This window comes from Nasonia vitripennis (genome assembly GCF_009193385.2).
Source record: "Nasonia vitripennis strain AsymCx chromosome 2 unlocalized genomic scaffold, Nvit_psr_1.1 chr2_random0004, whole genome shotgun sequence".
Taxonomy (NCBI): domain Eukaryota; kingdom Metazoa; phylum Arthropoda; class Insecta; order Hymenoptera; family Pteromalidae; genus Nasonia; species Nasonia vitripennis.
The window spans coordinates 2,554,218-2,573,728 of NW_022279610.1; the positions used below are offsets into that span (position 1 = coordinate 2,554,218).

Sequence of the window (19,511 nt, forward strand, 5' to 3'; positions counted from 1 at the left end):
GAATAATTAAGTTGAAATTTTGAGAAAAGATAGATCTTTTGCTTACCTTGGCTCAATTTTTTTTTAAGCTCATGAAACCAATTAGTTTAAGAGTATTAAAATTCGAATTCTTTGTCTTCTACCCTGTATAACTGAAAATTACTATTTTAACCTTATAACTCGCTAACTAAAGTTCAAAATGTTTTGAGAACATGCATGATTTTATGAGGTTATGAGGACCCTATGGTATTTAAAATACTGTATATTTGAACAATATTTTATCTTCTAGAACTTCATTTTGTTGGAGGAAGCTACGTGCTAAAGAATTGGCAGCAGTTTTTTACTTATACACATTCACATGCGTATCCGACTATTATTTTTAGAACGAGTAGAAGAGGTTGATTGCAAGTGTAAATAAGTGCAGAATTCCTTGTTGCTAATAATATGTACGCAAGTAAAGTTAATAATATCCTATAATCAACTTTTAATGAGAGATCGGCATTTCTCTCTCTCTCTCTCTCTCTCTCTCTCTCTCTCTCTTTCTCTTCCTATCTTTCTCTCTTTTTCTCTCTCAAATATCGTCAGAATATGTTGTAAGATAATAAGGTAATTCAGTTTATATTTACTCTAATTTTGCGAATCACGCGCTTAGTTTTATCGCACGGTCTTAGTTTTATTGCACTGTCTTAGTTATAATATTCAAAAAGCATGTGAAACTGTTACTAATCAATTACATTTCATGTGTGCATCCTGATCTGGCCGATATCTTTTTTAAAAATATGAACAACAATGAAAAATGGTAGGTTTTAAAATTAGTAAGTGAATATTTTTACTCTCTAAAATATTTATAAACCAACATTCGCGTTAGACGACCAATCATGCTCACGAATTAAATCCTTTATAACAAAGCTTATTACTATTTTTAAGAAAGCAGAGAAGAAAGAAATAAAATGTACATACTTTAATTTTTTTTTTTTTATGTTATAATTTAGTAGATTTAACATACATTACTACTCTTGGTAACGCTTTATATTTTAAAGATCTATTCGAGCTTTGACGTTGTAAGTCGTCAAACTCTATCCATCCCGTATTGCCTCTTCTGTACGTGAAAGCCGTATAGTGTCCGGTTTTATTTTCATTTTCGCAGGAGCGTCTTCGAGTTTGAAAGCCTCCTGGACCACTGTAATTTACAATGCCTACTAGTAAATACTGATTAGAGGCATCTAGAGGATCTTTCAATATTTTTGGCATTTGACCTAATTTAATGGTGACGTTTTCCTCTTCACAATTAAATACTTGAAGTATAATGACATCGCCTAAAAAATAAATTATAAAATTTGTATAGTAGTGTAGCTAACACGTAAGGGGATGCGAATCTAAAAATACCATTTTCGATACAGTGTGCGTAAAATGCACTTACGCACGCTCCGCGTGCGTTCAAGCACATTTTCCGCCCCTGTATAAAAAAATAACGTTCGATACACGTGCGAAAAGTTGATTGTACACTCATGAGATTGTCTGACAAATTCTTACCCGTTTCAACAAGCCTATGCTCAACGCTGTTGTGTCTCTCACATTTAGAACAGATGGATTTGGATTTTGCAAACATTTCACTTAGATCGTAGTCTTCACAAAATGTTCTATCCAAAATCATGTCATCTTGAATTTGGAGACCTGTTAAATTTTTTTCTACCACATGCTTGCAGTTGACGCATGTAGACTGTTCCTTGAAACTTGGCCACATTTTAAATAGCTGTTGAGCAAGCCAACCAGGGTGGGTGTACGCATTAATCGTGTACATACTTTCTGTGAGTTGTAATTGTTGTAGTGGAAATATATCTGACAACACTTGAGCCCTTAAAGTATATGTGTGTGTTCTAAGACCTTTTTCTATTGTATCCAACACCATATTAAAAAAACTGTTATCAAAATCTACCATCTAAAAATATGAATACATCATTAATATTCATTCAATCAGTAACATGAATTCTGCGTCTTTAGACTTAAAAAGCGGTATTTAAGTGACTTTTTGTAACTCTTTTTAAAAAAGTGGGCAAAAATATCCATGTTAGTGCAAGAATGTGAACTTGGCGTTGTGTGACGATAGGCAGAGAAAACACAGAATTCAATGCATGCATTACAAAAATATGGTACGCATCAGGAGCTAAGTAAGCTTTTTGACTACGCGTGGTTGCAGTAGACTTAGGCTCGCAAATACACTCGCCTTCGGTTCATGCTTGCTCGTCTCCAATTCTTACTGTAAATTCCACACTCAGTCTAAAAGATTCCACAATATACTTCACGAGCAACGCTAGTTTAAAAAACTTTCGTACAAGTTGCATATCTCTACACACAACCGTATCCCTATATAAAAAAGTCATGACCGGATGAAGTGAAGCCAAGAATGCGTCAATATGATTGACTCATGTAGTGCGCATGCGTCAAAAGTATCGTTACAATTTTTTTATTTATTTTTGTTGATTTCTAAAATTGATTCTAATATTAAAAATGTAATATAATATTATAATACATATCAAATTATAATTTGTGTATTTATAATATTCTATTGTAAATATTATTATTGTTACAAAAAGATACATGATGTGAACGTTGACACGAACTAAGTCGAGACATAACCTTAAAATTTTAAAAGGAAGTTGGCGACGAAACCGCGGCAATTTTGAAATTTATATGAGCGCGAAATGAATCATATATTGTAAAGTTTGATATATTTCCGTGATAGAAAACAAATATTAAAAATATCAATCAAGCATTTATATTTCATTTAATAAGTTGATGAATTGACTGTCTACTACAGTGCGCGCAGCGCACTGCGCCAAGTCTAGTAAAAAGTATAAATTACATGTTAACAATTACATGTTTAAAATTAACCGAGAAAATAGTAATACATTTATGACATGCAGAAATTTCAGTCGTGATTACGATAATTAATTTATAAATAACACAAGCTTATCTTTAACTTTAAATGTGGAAAATCAGTTGCAGCTACAATAACTAAAGACAAAATGCTATCGAAAGCGCATGTATTTCTTAAAGTTACTGTCTTTTCTTTCAACTGAACAGAAGCAAGCGATGTGTCATTACCATTTTTTATCACTGGTATGGATCGATTTTTATCCCAAGCTAATCCTTTATATCAGCTGTTCTATCTCCTAAATATTTTGCTGCGGGACGATATTTGTTTCTCATCAGATTTCACTTATTTTTTGAAGTACCTGTTATTTTTGTACTTGAAACTGATATCTGAGGTTCATTAAATTCGTTGCTCTGTTTATTTGAGGGAGAATTGCAATCAACATTAGACAACGTATGATCATCATTTCTATTAATATCATCATGACTATTAATTGCAGTGTCTCCATTGTCAAAAGTTGCTTTATTATTATGATGATCACTATTTGCGCAATCAATACATAACCTTTGTTGACTATAACCTTCATCTTCGTCATTTATTGAAAGAGAACAACCATCAAATATAATAATATAAATAATGTGTGTACACTCTTTTTGCACTTGATGCATTTATGTGCACCAGTTGGAAAGTTTCCATCTTTGCAAGCAATGCACTGCCTATTTTGTCTTATACTCTTACTGACATCGATTTGATGCTGCTTTTTAGTACGAGATTCTCCTTTACCTTTCCAGTTTTCTAATTCATTCAAAGCAGTATTTTTTTTTACATGATTAGTGTTTGCACATGTCGATCAAATATTCTGCGTTCGACTTTTTTCAAAGCAGCTTGACTTATGAACAAGATTCACACATATAGTACAAGTACTTGCGTCCCTGAACGACATTAAATCCTTACAAACATCACAAACCATATCGTCTTTTTGCAAACCATTTTCTTGATTTGCATCTAAATCAGAGTTAGCGATCAACATTCTTCCTTCTAAATAGTCCAACGACTCGTCAACGTATTCATCAACTCTTATAGCATACTTATGTTTTTTCATTCTCAGCTTAACTTTATTAATTTTCCCTTCTACGCAGGCACTTGAAGCTGGATTTCGTCCAAATATAAATTTGTCATTAAGAATATTACCCCATATAGGAATCAACTGTAAATCTTTCAGTATTTGCTTTGTTATGTCAACATTGTGCAGGTGATAAGCATTCACATCTGAACCCTCTTCTTTAAAAAAAGGCGACACCTTATCTAATAATTCTTGGCCCCACTTGCCCCAATAATTGATTTTGCTATGAACCTCTTCAGTAGAATCTTCATGCAATGGTTTGTTACTTTTCTCCAGAGATACTGTGTGTTCATCTTCTACGTAGCCTTGTAAAAAACACACACCTATATATCGTGCTTATATATGTATATATATATTTATTTATTTTTAATTATGCTAATATATGTACAAATTTGTCATTTAAATGATGAAAAGCCACTAAATAAGATTAAAAAGCTTTTGTGACTTGAGACGCGCAGTTAAAATAAACATTCGAATTGTAAATATCAAAATTTTATTCTGTAGATATGCATGAGAGCTATAATTAGTAAGGGAGCACTCGGCGACCTATAGCGATATAGATCATACAAAAGAAATAGAAAATTAAAACACTATGAAAATATTTACGGAGTGATTATTCGTACCAAGATCCACGTAATTACGTGACTCTACGTGACTGTAAGAGAGGCTTTTCAGCCAAATTCTTGCAGTCACGTAAATTTTCCGGGCCACTTGGAGTCACGTAAATTTTCCGGGAAAGCCCTTGGAGTCACGTAAAAGCTCCGAGTCCCGTAATTTTTCTTACAGACACGTAAAGCTTCGAGTCACGTAAAATAAGAAAATATTTTATTGAGCGGCTCCAATTTTTTACGTGACTGCAAATTTTACGTGACTCTAATTCTTACGTGACTCCAATTTTTACGTGACTGGAAATTTTTACGTGAATGTAAGAAATCGCACTTTGATTGCAGAGATTTTCTAATCTGTTCCAATTTTGCACTGGTTGTCTGGATAAGTAATTAAGTATGATAAGCTTCATTTAACATAAGTCTCCGTGTGATAATCTATATATCTATACCCCTGTGTAGCGGCCCTAACCCCACCTGTACTGTAGAACATCACACGCTTGATTATATGGATTACTTACTCCAATTTTACACTGGTTATCCAGATATGATAAGCATCACAGATAATTTGGGATTTACATATTTATAATTTCTGTACTTAGTCAATAAAAATAAGTAAAATGGTGCATACGAGAACTATTAATTTATTCAATTTTAACCACACACATTAATAATTTTTCTTATAACAAAGCTATGAAAGTTTACATAATACATTAATAAGGTCTTTCAGAGATTTCAATTTTTTTCATATAAAAAAAATATTTATCTTGCTGGAGTCGAAGTGATTGTAGGTTGACACATAATTCCTGGCCTTGTACCGGTGTCGTATTTTCCATTTTTTGTTAAATGCTTATAAATTAAGAGTTATAGTATAAAAAAGAGTTGTTAATCCGTGAAATTGAAAATTCAGATAGATATAGTCATTGGGAGTTGAAGGCGATAGGCAATAAGTTGAAGGAGAAAATAATAGGTCAAGATTGACTCTATAAAGCGTAAAAAAGGAGCTAATATAAGTCTAGGAGATGCTATTATTTTTCTTATACGAATGCTTATTCTCTTTTTTCACTGTTTAAATCAGTACGATTGACCTACTGTCTGCATATGTACAAACATGCTAACTACTACTTACATCGCTAATGATTTTAAAGTAGAAAATGACATACTTTCATTTTTTGATTAATGAGATCAGAAAAATAAAATTAAGATAAGTTGTTTGATTCCCATTTAAAGAAAAATTCTACTTGCGAGCTAAGCAAGTTTTACAAAAATATTTGTAGTCATCTGTCTTCATTGCTTCAGTTATATTTATTCTGTCGCATTTGGTGTGAACCCACTGAAGACAAACGCAGCACTCAATGCAAGGAGTTGATTCTGTTACAATTTTCTTACATTTCCTAAAATGATACGTCATTCCTAGTTTTTGTTCTTCCACTACTTTTATCAATCTAGCTTTAGTTTCTGAAGCTAGATGGTTATCTAATATGTCAAAATTTATGAATTCTGACGTTAGTTGTTCGGGAATTTTCTCAAATTTCTCTCGAAGAGATGTGAATGGAATCACAATTGTATCATCAACAACCTTTTTGATAAATCTGTATTGAAATCCTAACCATGCTAGAATTTTTTGTACTTGATCTTCTTCACTTAGCTGAATGAATGCTTGAGGATCTTTTCTCAGCGGTAATCCAATGGCTGAAGTGACTTTTTCTTTCTTTCGACCTTTATCCTTAATCTCACCTGTAACCATTAGCTTTTACTTTGTTCCAGTATTTTGTTCTGGCTCGAGTATATTTTTTTCATCTACCACTTCATGTTGTTTGACATGATGTTCGACATTAGATACACTGCTCAAAATTAATTTTCTTTCGAAGCTGTCCTCTAGAGTTTCATTGGATTTCTCTATCAATCCCTTCTCACTGAATCCTTTGTCTTCTTGTTTATTCGTATCCTGACTCCTTGCACTGACTTGGTCGTCCTCCAGAGTTTCATTGGATTTCTCTATCAATCCTTTCTCACTGACTCCTTTGATTTCTTGTTTAATCGTATATTGACTCCTTGCACTGACTTCTTCAATTTCTTGTTTATTTGTATCCTCAATTTGATACTCTGTACGCAGTTTATCTAGGACATGGTCTGGTCCTATGATCTTTTCTATCACTGCATCAATATCATCCACCTTCTTTGTATCTTCTAACATTTTGTATTTTTTTATAATGTTTTCATAAAGATCCTTAAAGTAATTATTAAAGTTGTCACAAATCTGAAAAAATAATTTAAAAGTAAAATATTGTATCGGGCAGATTTTTTAAATTGTTTGAAGTGTTCATGGTCTCACCTCTAGTTGAGAGTCATGATTGTGCGTACTATCAACTTTTTTTAACAACATAACAGTCCTTTTCGGCTGGCAGTACTAATCGAATGAAGAATTGACAGTTAGTTTTCTCACTTCTAAAAAAGAACAAACGTTCATCATGGATAAATAATATGCGTATTTCATAAAACTTGTGTTTAATTCCATACATCAGATGTTTTTTAGGGTAAACAAAAGAATCCGACACCTATCATGAAAAGAATTCTGTTTTTATTCTGTCGGTACCCTGTAGTTAATTTTTCTGGAGGGAAAATCCCGTACGGTTTTGAAAAAATTCACATTACATTGATAAAACATCATGCTAGACGTAGGATTCTGCATTTTACCATTATGCATACCTGACATTTCTCAATCCTTTTCCCTTGGACTGAAATTGTCATCCTTTTCTGCATACAAAACCTGAATATTTATATGGGAATCGTTCAAATTCTTTTTCGTCCTCGGTAGCGTTTTTGGCAGTATCGCCCTTAGATATTGGAAAATATTCTTTGTATTTGGCTAGATATTCTTCAAATGCTTCGAAACAAGGAAATGTCTGGCCGACGTAAAATGGTAGTTATTTGTCACCCATTTTTTCACAAAACGGTAATAAAATTTTTATTTATAAGTATTAGTTGATAAATTAATAGAAATTACGGTTTATACTATATACATGTAAAGAATCAATAGAAGTCAGCGCAACTTGTGTCAAAACTGAGATTACTTTTCTTGTATATGCAAGCCTGAAGAAGTAAAAGAACGTTTTACACGCGAGGAAACAAAAGCCTGTGAGCAAAACTTATATTTTGCCGCTATGTGCTTTCCTTTGTTTTTTACTTTCTTATACCTAACCTAACGTTGTTTTCACGAACCAATGAAGTTATGGATTGGTGGGTTCGAAAATGGCGCACAATTTAAATGCTTTGTATCAGCTAACAGGTAAGAAACCGTGTACCTGACGTGAAAACGTATCGGAAAATGTTGCAAAATTAAAAAAAAATATTTTGATCTATTGGATAATTATGTAACGCTCATTGCATCATATTTTTTGAAATAAAAATAAATTTTGGAAAAATGGCATTTTTCTAATAGAGAAAAAAGCTATGAAAAAAAGCTTCTTTAATTATCACAATTGTTAATGCACAGAACCTAATTGTAAACGGCTGACTATGGCGATGGCTATATAATGAGTATCCTAACTCAGAATTAATAATTTGTGCATGACAGGAGAGAAACTAGAAGTGGCATGACGAATAACTATTTTATTTTGTGATATATCGATCTAAGGTTTACATGACCTACAGCGGTACCGTATTTGATAAGCGACAACCCGTATAAATAAACACGTAGTTAAGATATAAATAGATTTAACTTTAGATGACAATGTAGCTCGGCGTTAATAAAATATTCACATAGGGAAATCTCATTTCTTCACAAGCCAAAGTTTTAAGCTTGTTTGGATGATTTTTCTATGCTTCAACATATGGTTACTCATAGTCTATCGAAACAAGTAATCAAACAATTCGACGGATACAAGATGAAATATATACACTAAACACATATAGAATGCCCATTTCAAGAAGATATGAAATTTCAATCTTCTTAACTCTTTTTACAACTTATAAAGAAAAAACAATACATAAAAACTCAAGCAAATATCATGATAAGATACCAGGGTAAGCAAAAAGTAGTCTAAGCTTTGTGGCGCGCATTACATCAGAATGAAATACATAAAGCCAATCAATAGAATAGTGCACCTTTTTGAGAGCTTGAAGTCCATTGTCGAAGTTAAGAAAAACGAAACTGTCGTTCTTCACAACGATGGGCAGCGGTCGACCTTGACTACGACTTCGGCGTTGACACTGAGGATACCCTTACTACCAATGATCACGTAGCTGAAGTCGGGACCATAGGAGGCTCAAGGCACTTGTACATTGCGCTCGAAGATCATGTCAACTAAACGCATCCTGATCACCAACTCCTCGATTTCGCTGTAGCTGCTGTCTGCGTGCTTGCTAGCACGTGTCGCCACTAATCCGTTGAGACTGCAATTTTAAAATAGTCATTGATATTTTATTTCAATATGAATCTGGTTTTCTCTTTTTACAAGAAATTACATTTTACAAGTATATTAAAGTGGAATGATTGAAATGTTTATTTTCAAACAGTTGATTTTCATACGTGTTCAAATTATTTGGAAATATAGATTAAAAAATTGTACTATATTAATTCAATTACATGAACAGGGCAAAATCAATGATTTATAAATTTGCATACATACCGAAATTTATGTGATTCATTTTTTCTTGGCTTCTACTGTACATGACCTGACTCCTCGCACCTTTCCTATTCTTTTATTAGGTGTAGGCATTTTAATATTAGCCAATGTTAGATTTGACCGTTCTATAGATAATTCTTTTAACGATTCTTCCAAATTGTAGTCTTATTGTATGCAGTCAATTGAAGATTTGTCTGTTGTAAATATACTCACATCTTTGTTGTTTTTGTAATGTTCTAGTATATATAATAGTTTATTTCAGCCTTTTACATGGCCCAGAAATGGACTTGATTTTTACAAAAAAAATTTACATTCTTTTATTATACTCTCGCATTACATAACGGTAGCAATACGTAACCATACACATCTTTGCCCTATTTACAGTATTGCGCTTCCCTTTTTTATATTTCCATGCTATCCCCTCTTTCTTCCCTCCTATCATTATGGTTTGCAATTACATTTATTACCTTTACATTTATTTTATCTTAACTTAATTTCGGCGTTACCTTATACATTTTTACATTTATACATTTATACATTTATACAAGTATACATCTATACATATTTACTTTTTACATTTTTATCTTTTACATTTTACCTTTTACATTTTTATATTTTACATCTTACATTTCACCATCTATATTTTACAGTTTCTATATTTCTACATTTTTACATTTTTTACACATTTACCTTATTACATTTTTGCCTTTTTTACACTTATACCCTTTTCCAATCTTACATTTTCATTCCTCCTATTTATTACAGAACTTTTACATTCTTATATCTACTTTTGCGCTCTTTCTCTTTTTACAACTTATTTACGTTTTGTTTTTCTGCCCTTTTGTAATTTTACCCTCTATCATTCTTTCCCCATTTTGCATTTTCCTACTTCTTCATTTCTTCTTCCCTCCCAGACCTCTTTCAGCTGCTCTAATCCTATTACTATATTTTTATTTGTATCTGTTTCCCATTTCCTAATTATTTCACAGGTTTCGACTACGTGTTCCGATTTTCCTAGTTCTTTCCTACATAGCTTGCATTTCCTATTCTCTTCTGTTTCCCAGTATCTGTTTGCACTTTCCACGTTCCCACACCTAAGCCTAGCTATTTCCCTGATGTTTCTGTTCTCTTTCTTTAGGTACTCTGGTCTGCCTAGCGTTACTATCTCTTTGTATCTTGTATTATATCTGGACTGTTCTATTTTCTCTCTTTGCCACTGCTTCTGTAAGTCTTTTTCTCTTTTTATAATCTCTTCTCCTATATCTTTTTCTAATCCTTTCAAAATTTCCACCTCCATCGTGCTAAGTCCTATATTGTTTAAATATTTTTCTTTTTTCATCATGTACTCATCTTCTTTCATGTTCTTTAATTTTTCTTCCCAGCATATCCTTGTTAGTCTCCCGTTGTCTTGCTTTCTTATCCTATCTTCATACTTCAGTGCCCTCAGAGCCCATCTTCCCTTTAGCTTTGTTAACTTCGCTTCCTCCTGAATTAAGTACTTGGGCGTGCAAAAATCTAATCCTAAGCTCCATCTCCAATACAATATTAGAATGTTTTCCAATTCTACTTTTTCTTCCCATCCCCATATTTCTACTCCGTATTCCATTACACTTCTCACTAAATAATTGAATAGCATCTTTCTTACTTTTATATCATACTTGCAGGACCTTTCTCCTAATCCCCATACTTCCTTAACTGCCGCTAGGCCTTTCTTTTTCATCTCCTTTATATGATCTTTATAGTTGCCCTCCCTATTAAACGTGAATCCTAGATATTTGAATACTCTTACCTCTTCTATCCTATCTCTCTCCCATCTCCATACTTCTTTCCTTTCATTTGCTTTTTTATTAAAAATCAGTATCTTTGTCTTTTCCGTGCTCAATATTAAGTCTCTCTCTTTTAAAAATCTTCTTAGAGTATCCATCATGTCTAGAATTGCTTCCCTATTCAGTGCTAGAAGTACGATGTCGTCTGCATAGTCTAGGTTCCATATCCTAACTCCATTCGTCTCTACTCCCCCTATATTCCTTTTCCTAAACTCTTTCTCTAACTCTCCTATATATAGGCAGAACAGAATTGGGCTCAACACGCAGCCTTGTCTTAGTCCTAGTTCCGTCCAGAAATCTTCTGTAACTCCTCCTTCCGTTCTTACCCTCACCCTGGTTTCCTCATATATTCCCTTCAGTTGCTCTATTATATATTTACTTACTCCTATGTCTCCTAGAATCTTCCATAGTTTTTTTCTGTTTACCGTGTCGAACGCCGCCTTCAAGTCTATGAATAACGCGTACAGTTTCTTTTTATTTCTTTTACTTTTCTTTATCAAATGGTCCAGTGTGAAAATGTTATCTATTGTCGATCTGTTTTCCCTAAACCCTGCTTGACTTTCTGACAATAACCCTTTTTCTTCTACTTTCTTTACTAGTCTTTTCCTTAGCACTTCTGCATAGATTTTATACGCCGTCGGCAACAATGTTATTCCTCTGTAATTACTAGGTTCGTTTACGTTTCCTTTTTTATATATCTGTACTATGATCCCCGTTTTTCAGTCCTCTGGGATCTCCCCACCGTCCCATATTTTTCCTATTATTGCTACCAGCTTTTCCTTTATTTCCTGACTACCGTGTATCCATGCTTCATTTGGGATTTCATCCCATCCCGGCGCTTTCCTCCTCTTTATGCCTTTCCACGCTTGCAAAATTTCGTCTGCCGTAATACCTTCTCCCTCTTTTTTTTCTGCTATCATTTCCCTTTTTTCTCCTACCTTTTTTATTTTTCTCTTTCCCTGCATTTCCTTCTCCATTTTATTCTAGCTAGCCTATACTTTGCATTATTACTCTCCCCTTTTTTCCACTTCTTATACTCTTTCTTTGCTATCCTTTTCATTCTTGAGCAGTCCCTATTCCACCATCTCCTGTAGCCTGGTTTTCTTTCTTTTACCCTTCTTTCTTCTACAATCCACGCTTTCTTTATTATTTCCTTTGTGTCCTTCCATCTTGTTTCAATGCTATCTTCCTCCTTTTCTTCTATCTCTCTGCACAGCTCTTTTGTTTTTTCCTTGTATTTTTCCACCGCTTCTTCCTCCCATATCAATACTTTCCTTGTTTTTCCTTTTTCTTTTACTTCCTCTTTTGACTTTTGACCTTCATTCCTATATTCTAATACTAGTGGTGCGTGGTCTGAATCTATGCTCTCCTGAATTTTAAACCTTGACTCCTCTTCCCAAACCTCCTCATTTACTATTATGTAGTCGATGACCGTTGCTCCCCTACCTCCTATAAAAGTGTATTCTCCTTCTTCGTCCCCTTCTTTATTTCCATTTAAAATTTTCCAACCTTTTTCTTCGCATAAATCCACTACTTTCTCCCATTCATTGCTAGACTTTTTGTCTTTGCTTTTTCTATGTCTCGTTTCACCGTTTTCTATGTCTACGTAGCCCCCTTTTTCCCCTATTCTGATGTTAAAATCTCCTCCTATTATCACTTTCCCCTCTTCCTTTATTTCTATCTCTTCTAATTTTTTGATTATTTTATCCGTGTTCTGATTATATACTGACCAAATTTTTACTATCTCCTTTTGTTCCCTGATTTCTGTTTTAATTAAGCCTTCTGTTATTTCCTCCGCTATTAATATCTCCTCCTTGCTCCAGTTTCTCTTGATTCCTATAATAAAACCCCCTGCTGCTCTTCCTCTTTTTTGTGTCCTCTTTGCCTCTACTATTTTCCATTCGAACTCCTTTGGTAATAAATTTCTTACTTTATCTATATCTTTTCTTTCCACCCATGTTTCTGACAGGCTTACGAAGTCTTTCCCTTTGATGTATCTCCAAAAATCCATGTCCTTATTCCATAACCCTGCAATATTCCAGAACAGTAGCTTCTTCGTGTTTACCTCCCCTGGCCCTCCCTTACTCTTCTCCTCTTCCCTTTTTTTATTCTTTTGTCCCACTGTTTCCTCTAGCTCCTGGCTGTCTCACTGTTCTTCATACTTGAAAGTGTTACTTTTATTTTCTTTCCATTCTTCCTTCCCTTTATTTTCTTTCTGCTTACTTGTAAAAATTTTGTCTCTTCTTCCTACCTTCCTCTCCTCCCTCTCCTGTTCCGATCTCTATTTCTGGCCTACTCGAAATTTTCTTCTCCGTCCACTTTTCCTCCTCCTATTTCTCCTTCTGTTACCACAGACCTATTTCCCTTACTATTTTCCCTCATCCACTCTAATTGCTTTGTTACTTTCTCCTGTCTTTTGTTGTCTTCAGCTTCTATCTCTTTTATTCTATCTTCTTCCTCCCACCTTATCCACTGCCCGTCGATTGCTACCCTACCTACTCCTATTCTTATATTCCATCCCTTCCTTTTCTTTTCCATGCACCATCTCTTAATTTCCTCCTGCTTTCTCCTTTCCTCGTAACTTAAATCATGCTCTATATAAATGTTCGTCCCTCTTAGCTTGCTTTTATTCTTCATCACTTTTCTCTTCGCTTCTTAATTTAGCAATTACGACTCTATCTACCCTACTTCTCTCTCCTCCTATTCTCGCTGTCTCTACTTTTACTTCTGTTCCTAATTTTTCCTCTATTAATTTTTCTACCCAATTCTTCATCTCATCTTTCTTTCCTATCAACCTTTCTAATTCTACCATGTGTTCGGCCAACCCTTTCACTACGATGTTGCACGCTCTTTCCGCCCTATCCTTATTATATAACATCTTTTTCATCAAACTCACCTCTCTCCCTGAGAACGCATCTGACGCACCGGTGCCCCAGCTGCTGCCGCTTCGTGCTGTGCTTCTGCCGCTGCGCATCGACCGCATGCTCGTCCCGCTCCTTAAGCTCCAAGTGGAGCCTCTCGCCCCCTCTGTTGCTCCGGCGTCGAACGGCTACTCTCCCGTCTCGGCTGATGTCTCCGCCTGCCTCTCCGTTGCCGCCGTTAGCCTCTCGTTCAACTCCGCTACCGTGCTCTCCAAACTTTCCACCTTCTCTTCCATGGCCTCCATCTTTTCCTTTCCACTTTTCAATTCTTCTTTCAGCTCTCTCACTACACTTTCTATTTTCCTCATCTCTATATCTCTTTCCTTTCCTTCTTTCGCGATTTTCTCCTTTATTTTCTTGTTCTGTTCTTTCATTGCTCCTAATTCATCCCACACTTTCTTCACTTCCGCCTCGTCTTTGAACGTCACTTTTCTTCCTCCTACTAAGCCTTCTAAAGTTGACTGTCTTGTTATTACTTTTTTCTTCTCCTCCTTATCTTTGCTCGCCGCGCTCTTCTCTCCGCTGTTTCCCGCTCCTTTCGGTTTACCGTCCGCCATGACACTCGTGGCTTTCTAACCTTTTGTGCCCGCTTTCCTGTTCTTCCTCTCTTTTTCTTTTCCTATTCACTTTTTCTTCTTGCTTCTTTCACACACTTCTTCTTACACTTTATCTTTCCTCCTTTTTTGCTTGCTTTTTATTTTTTCTCCCCTTCTTCCCACTCAAAAACTACCGAAACTGTCGGTCTCGCTCGAGACACGTGTTGGCGCTCTCGCGCCCTCCAACCAAGCCCCTTGTAATGTTCTAGTAGATTTTTCATAGTTGCTGAGCTTAAATGGTACATTAGATCTGATTGTTCAGTAATTACCTCCATCAATTCATCCATTATTACTTTTAACCTCCGCCTTTTTTCTCCAATGGTTAACCGACTTGGAGTGTTGACTTTTTTAATTACAGTTTCAGTTGTATCCTTTTTATTTGCATTCTTAATACGGTTTCTACTACTTGATGACGATTTTTTCTCAATAGCTTTAACCGAGGGCTTAACTGTGTTTGGTCTTGATGATTGTACTAAAGATATGTTCGGTCTTGGTGATTGTACTAAAGATGTATTCGGTCTTGGTGATTGTCCAAAAAATGTGTTTAGATTTGGCGATGATTCAAAACTTTTTGAAAGACGCTTGTTTTCTGAACTTTTTAACCATCTCTCCAAACAGATGTCTACAAAAAAGAGACATTTTCAAAGCTAAACGTATAGCTAGAATATGACGACATGGTAATCCCATACTGGTCATTTCAAAACAAGTGCATGTATATGGAGTGATATAAATTTCTTCTTTGCGACATATAGCAGTACATGTTTGTGATACAGCATCAAAATTTAGCAATGTCATGAATTCAAAATATTCAAACTGTTCTAGAACTACTTTATAAGCATAGTGAGTTAAGCATTCCTTGTATAAAACTTTGGCTTTTTCAAAGTCTGTGATTACAACGTCATTGGGATTAATTCTTAATACATCCTGAATATCTTTTAATCTATTACATTTTAATCTATAATTGGCCCATTTAAAACAATTTTTAATAAACTCTGTCAATGAATTGTATAACCCAATCTCATATTTTAGCTTTCCATTTAGAGATTCAATCCTGTTATTAGTTAAATTTTTGAAATTCAAGTTGAAAATCTTAAATTTTACCCATTCGTCAGTAATATCCTGCCAATTTTTGATAAAATAATCTTGTATAACTTTAGGAGCAGTCGAAATGAATTTTGAATGAGCATTGTCATAATCCATTTGGCACGAACTTTTGACCATACTATCCAAGCACCGAAGAGCATTCTCTTTTTCTTCTTTAGTGATTTTCATTTTTGTTGGGCATATTTCCCTGCCAAATATTCTTAACGTGTGAAATTGACAGATAAATAATCTCGCCCAATCAAAAAGTTCTCGAATAACAGATCTCTCAGTTAGATCCTTGTCACTGATAAAACCACGTGTCTTTTGGACAGCTTCTAAATTATCTTCTTTGAAGCATTCCATCAACCATTTTACTATAGGTCGAAATTCGCTAACTAAAATGCCTACTCCTACAATCTGACTTCGTCCTTCCCCATCTTCAATAACAAAAAGCATCAGAGAAAATCTTAAGTTGAAAATCTAGTATGTAGAATCTACACACACTACTTCAGGGTATTTACTCATATTCTGCCTCATTTCTGGAATTGAAAAGTACATACCCTGAAATTCTGAATTCTCCTTTAGAATTTCAACTTTTGCTTCTATAAAGTTAAAAAATAAAAATTATTAGATACAAATGTTAATATATTGTGGAACATTTTGATGTCCATGTAGTTTGACTTGACCATATTTAGTTTTTAACAGTTGTATGGCAGCTTCAATGTCATTTCCATATTTATCTTTATTCTGATTGAAAGCATTATACAAATCTTGTGGTATAATTTGCTTTTTAGTTTTGTCAAAAACTTTTATTTCTTAAACAAAAACTAATTTGAACTATTAATGAAAATAAATCAAATATTGAAACTGTTACAATGATTTAGTTGATGTAATGTAAAATCCGCAGAGATTTTAGCTTGCACATGCCAGTCGGAACATAGTTTTTACGGGACTCGCTACACTGTATACACCGCTGCAAATCGTGACGTCATTCTGATCGTACGTCTATAGTGTTTGGCAGTGTACAATCGCTCTGTTTTTATACGATATAACAAACCTCGTAGCATCGCTGTTGCTTACTTGGATAGTCGCGATTTTCGCGGGTGGGGGGGGGGGGGGCTCGACTTCGGTCTCTATCTTTCTCTCTCGTGAGCGCTGCAGCGAGAAAGCGAACGATACGTACGGACAAACGCTGACAATTTTCATTTTTAGGGTCGTTTCTACTCGACGCCGAATGCTTGTATAAGCGCGTAATAAATACGTGGAAAGTACACTCGTGCGCGTGTATGTTTGTTCATGGCTCTGATAGATGACACGGAACTTTTTTCTTTTGGAGCTCAGCTCGAGCGCGCGTGCAGTTTAGAGAAACGCCGAGGATTAGCCGTGTAAATTGTCGCTTTTGTTTTATCGACCGTAAAATTATGCTTGGGTGTCCGAGAGCTGGCGAGAGCGAGTGGTATGGCGATTTTGTATTTAGAAATATAAAATCGATGCTGCGAGATTTTTATATCGTATGAAAACGGAGCGATTGTACACTGCCTAAACACACTATAAACGTGCAATCGGAATGACGTCACGATTTGTATGCAGTGTAGCGAGTCCCGTAAAAACTATGTTCCGACTGGTATGTGCAAGCTAAAATCTCTGCGGGTTTTATATTACATGAACTCACACAAATATGAACACAGATAAAACTCTTTTTATCCAACAAATAGCCACTATACACCACTGCTTGCGATTGAATCTAATATAGAGCACGTTTACTGAAAAGAAGCTGGACTCAACTTCTTTGTTATTATTTACATTAATGGCGACAAGGCGACAAGATTAGTGGCGGCGCGCGGCAAGATCAGTGGCGGCGCGCGGCAAGATTACTGGCGGCGCGCGGCGTTCTGTTATACAGCGGCATGTGCAGTATGGCAACTCACGCGAAAACAGAAGATTACATTGTAACAGACACGTGCACGCTAAGTCGAGAGATTGCTTACAGTCACAACGTCCATGAAAACTTTTTTTCGCACAAAACATAACTACTAGACACCATATCTATCACGATTTGAGCTGTCATAAACATGATTTTATTGAAATAAGCTGGCTCCACCTTCTTTGTTCGTATTTATCGTCATTAACTTTGACGAAGCAGCGAAATAAGTGACGACAGCACGATATGCAGCGGTATAATCAAAAATACTGCAACAATTAAAACTTCACAGACACGAGAACACACTTACTCACAACTTATTCACTTGCACTTTTAGCCGATCGAACGCGTTAATAAAAAAGCTCCGCTGGTTACCGCATCAGTCATACGTTTGACTCGCTGCTACACTCTCCATGTATGTCTTCCCCTTCTCTGCGGCAAAGGGAGTTCGAACGTGCCTAAACCTGAAGCACGCGCACGCTGTTGCGTCGCGGCAGTGAGTGAGAGTGAGAGACTCACAGGTTGTACACCAGCGTCGCTAGTGTGCTTTCATGCGCGGCTGACAGTTGGCAGCAGAAATTATGAGAATGCTTGTTTCACGCGAACTCAGCATAGGGATCACGTGTGTTAACTAAAAATCTCAAACTACAAAAATTATGTACTAACACGCTGGCTTTCTTTTTTCTTATTACATTTCTACATTAATATTAAACCGCTGGCGAAGTTGTTTAAATATGATTGTTTGCAATAATCTCATTAAAAAAAATAATAAAAAAATAAAGAGCCATAATTTTACTCGTTTTGGGCCTGATTTTTTTGCCGGGCAATCCAACAAGTCAGATAGTTTGTATTTCAGTTAATCCTGCATATAAGTAGAGCGCATCGTGTGTATTTAGCAAATTGAATAGCGTTATGAATAAAAATCATAATAATATTCGTGCATAATATTTATTAATCACACGTGCAGTTATGACAACTGCAAATGCGGTATCCTGACTGTCGATTTTTCGAGCAGTAAGACGGATCGTAATGCGGTTTTTTGCATTTGATTCGTCAAAGCGTCAGGAAATTTTATGACCTAGTGTGATTAATTACTATTTTGAAAATACATTATTGCATAAATAATATGCATTTTAAAATAGCATTCCGAGGAGACACTGAATTAAAAATTTATAACTCCGTAAATATTGATGGAAATGAGTCCAGTTTTGCTACATAGGGGTTTTTGGGGTCGCTGAACACGAATATGGCATCGACGACGGCCTCCAAGGTACCTGGTGCCCATGGCAGACCGCATGAACATCGTCTCCGAGAATTTTATGGAAAATTGTAACATAACGACTAGAAACTCGTTACTCGGGGGTTTTCGAGGTTGCTGAATACGATTATTGCATCGGCGAAGGCCTCCGAGGTACCTGGTGCCCAGAATAGACCGCATGAATATCGTCTCCAAGAATTTTATGGAAAATTGTAACACAACGACTCGAAACTCGTTACTCGTGGGTTTTCGAAGTCTCTGAACACGAATATGGCGACGGCGACGGTCTCCGAGGTACCTGGTGCCCAGGGTAGACCACATGAACGTCGTCTCCTGGAGTTTTGTAGAAAATTAAAATTAATCAGACAAAACTTGTTACTTTGGGGGTTTTTGTGGTCGCAGAACACGAATATCGTGGCGGCAACGCTCCCTGAGGTACGCGGTGCTCAGGATGGACAGTATCAACGTCGTCTTCTAGAATTATCTCGAGTAAAACACTATATCCATGTTCAGTAGCCCGAGTGTGATAGTAACTCGTCGATATAGTTCGTATTTGGCTCGCTAATGGACTCGCCTTCAGATCTTACTGCAAACTCTACACTCGACTTAAAAAACTCCAATTCACGCCATTAGTACACAGTATACTATTCACACGAGAAGTTTTATGTTTCTAACTTTTTTTCTGTATAGTTCGTC

The 19,511-nt window shown here is 35.5% G+C and overlaps 2 protein-coding genes across 21 annotated transcripts in view; one reads left to right on the forward strand and one right to left on the reverse strand.

The window, feature by feature from the left end:
- The window catches only part of LOC107981865 (ubiquitin-protein ligase E3B), a 583,577-nt gene that overhangs the window by 265,641 nt on the left and 298,425 nt on the right, over positions 1–19,511 (forward strand). The window lies entirely within an intron of this gene.
- On the reverse strand, positions 13,754–16,437 carry LOC116738640 (GRIP and coiled-coil domain-containing protein 2-like). 2 transcript variants are annotated; one of them, XM_032601509.1, is made up of 2 exons: positions 16,323–16,437; positions 13,754–16,238 (listed from the first exon to the last, which is right to left on the reverse strand). In XM_032601509.1, exon 2 carries the CDS (start codon positions 14,512–14,514, stop codon positions 14,086–14,088), a length of 429 nt encoding a protein of 142 aa, XP_032457400.1. In that variant the 5' UTR covers positions 14,515–16,238; positions 16,323–16,437; the 3' UTR covers positions 13,754–14,085. The 2 variants fall into 2 exon arrangements, with proteins under 2 accessions (XP_032457400.1, XP_032457399.1); XM_032601508.1 differs by having other exon boundaries at positions 14,310–16,238.

Excerpts from the sequence above, each read along its gene's own strand:
- LOC116738640 (XM_032601508.1), bottom strand. The coding sequence starts at position 16,092 with ATGCTTTTTGTTATTGAAGATGGGGAAGGACGAAGTCAGATTGTAGGA.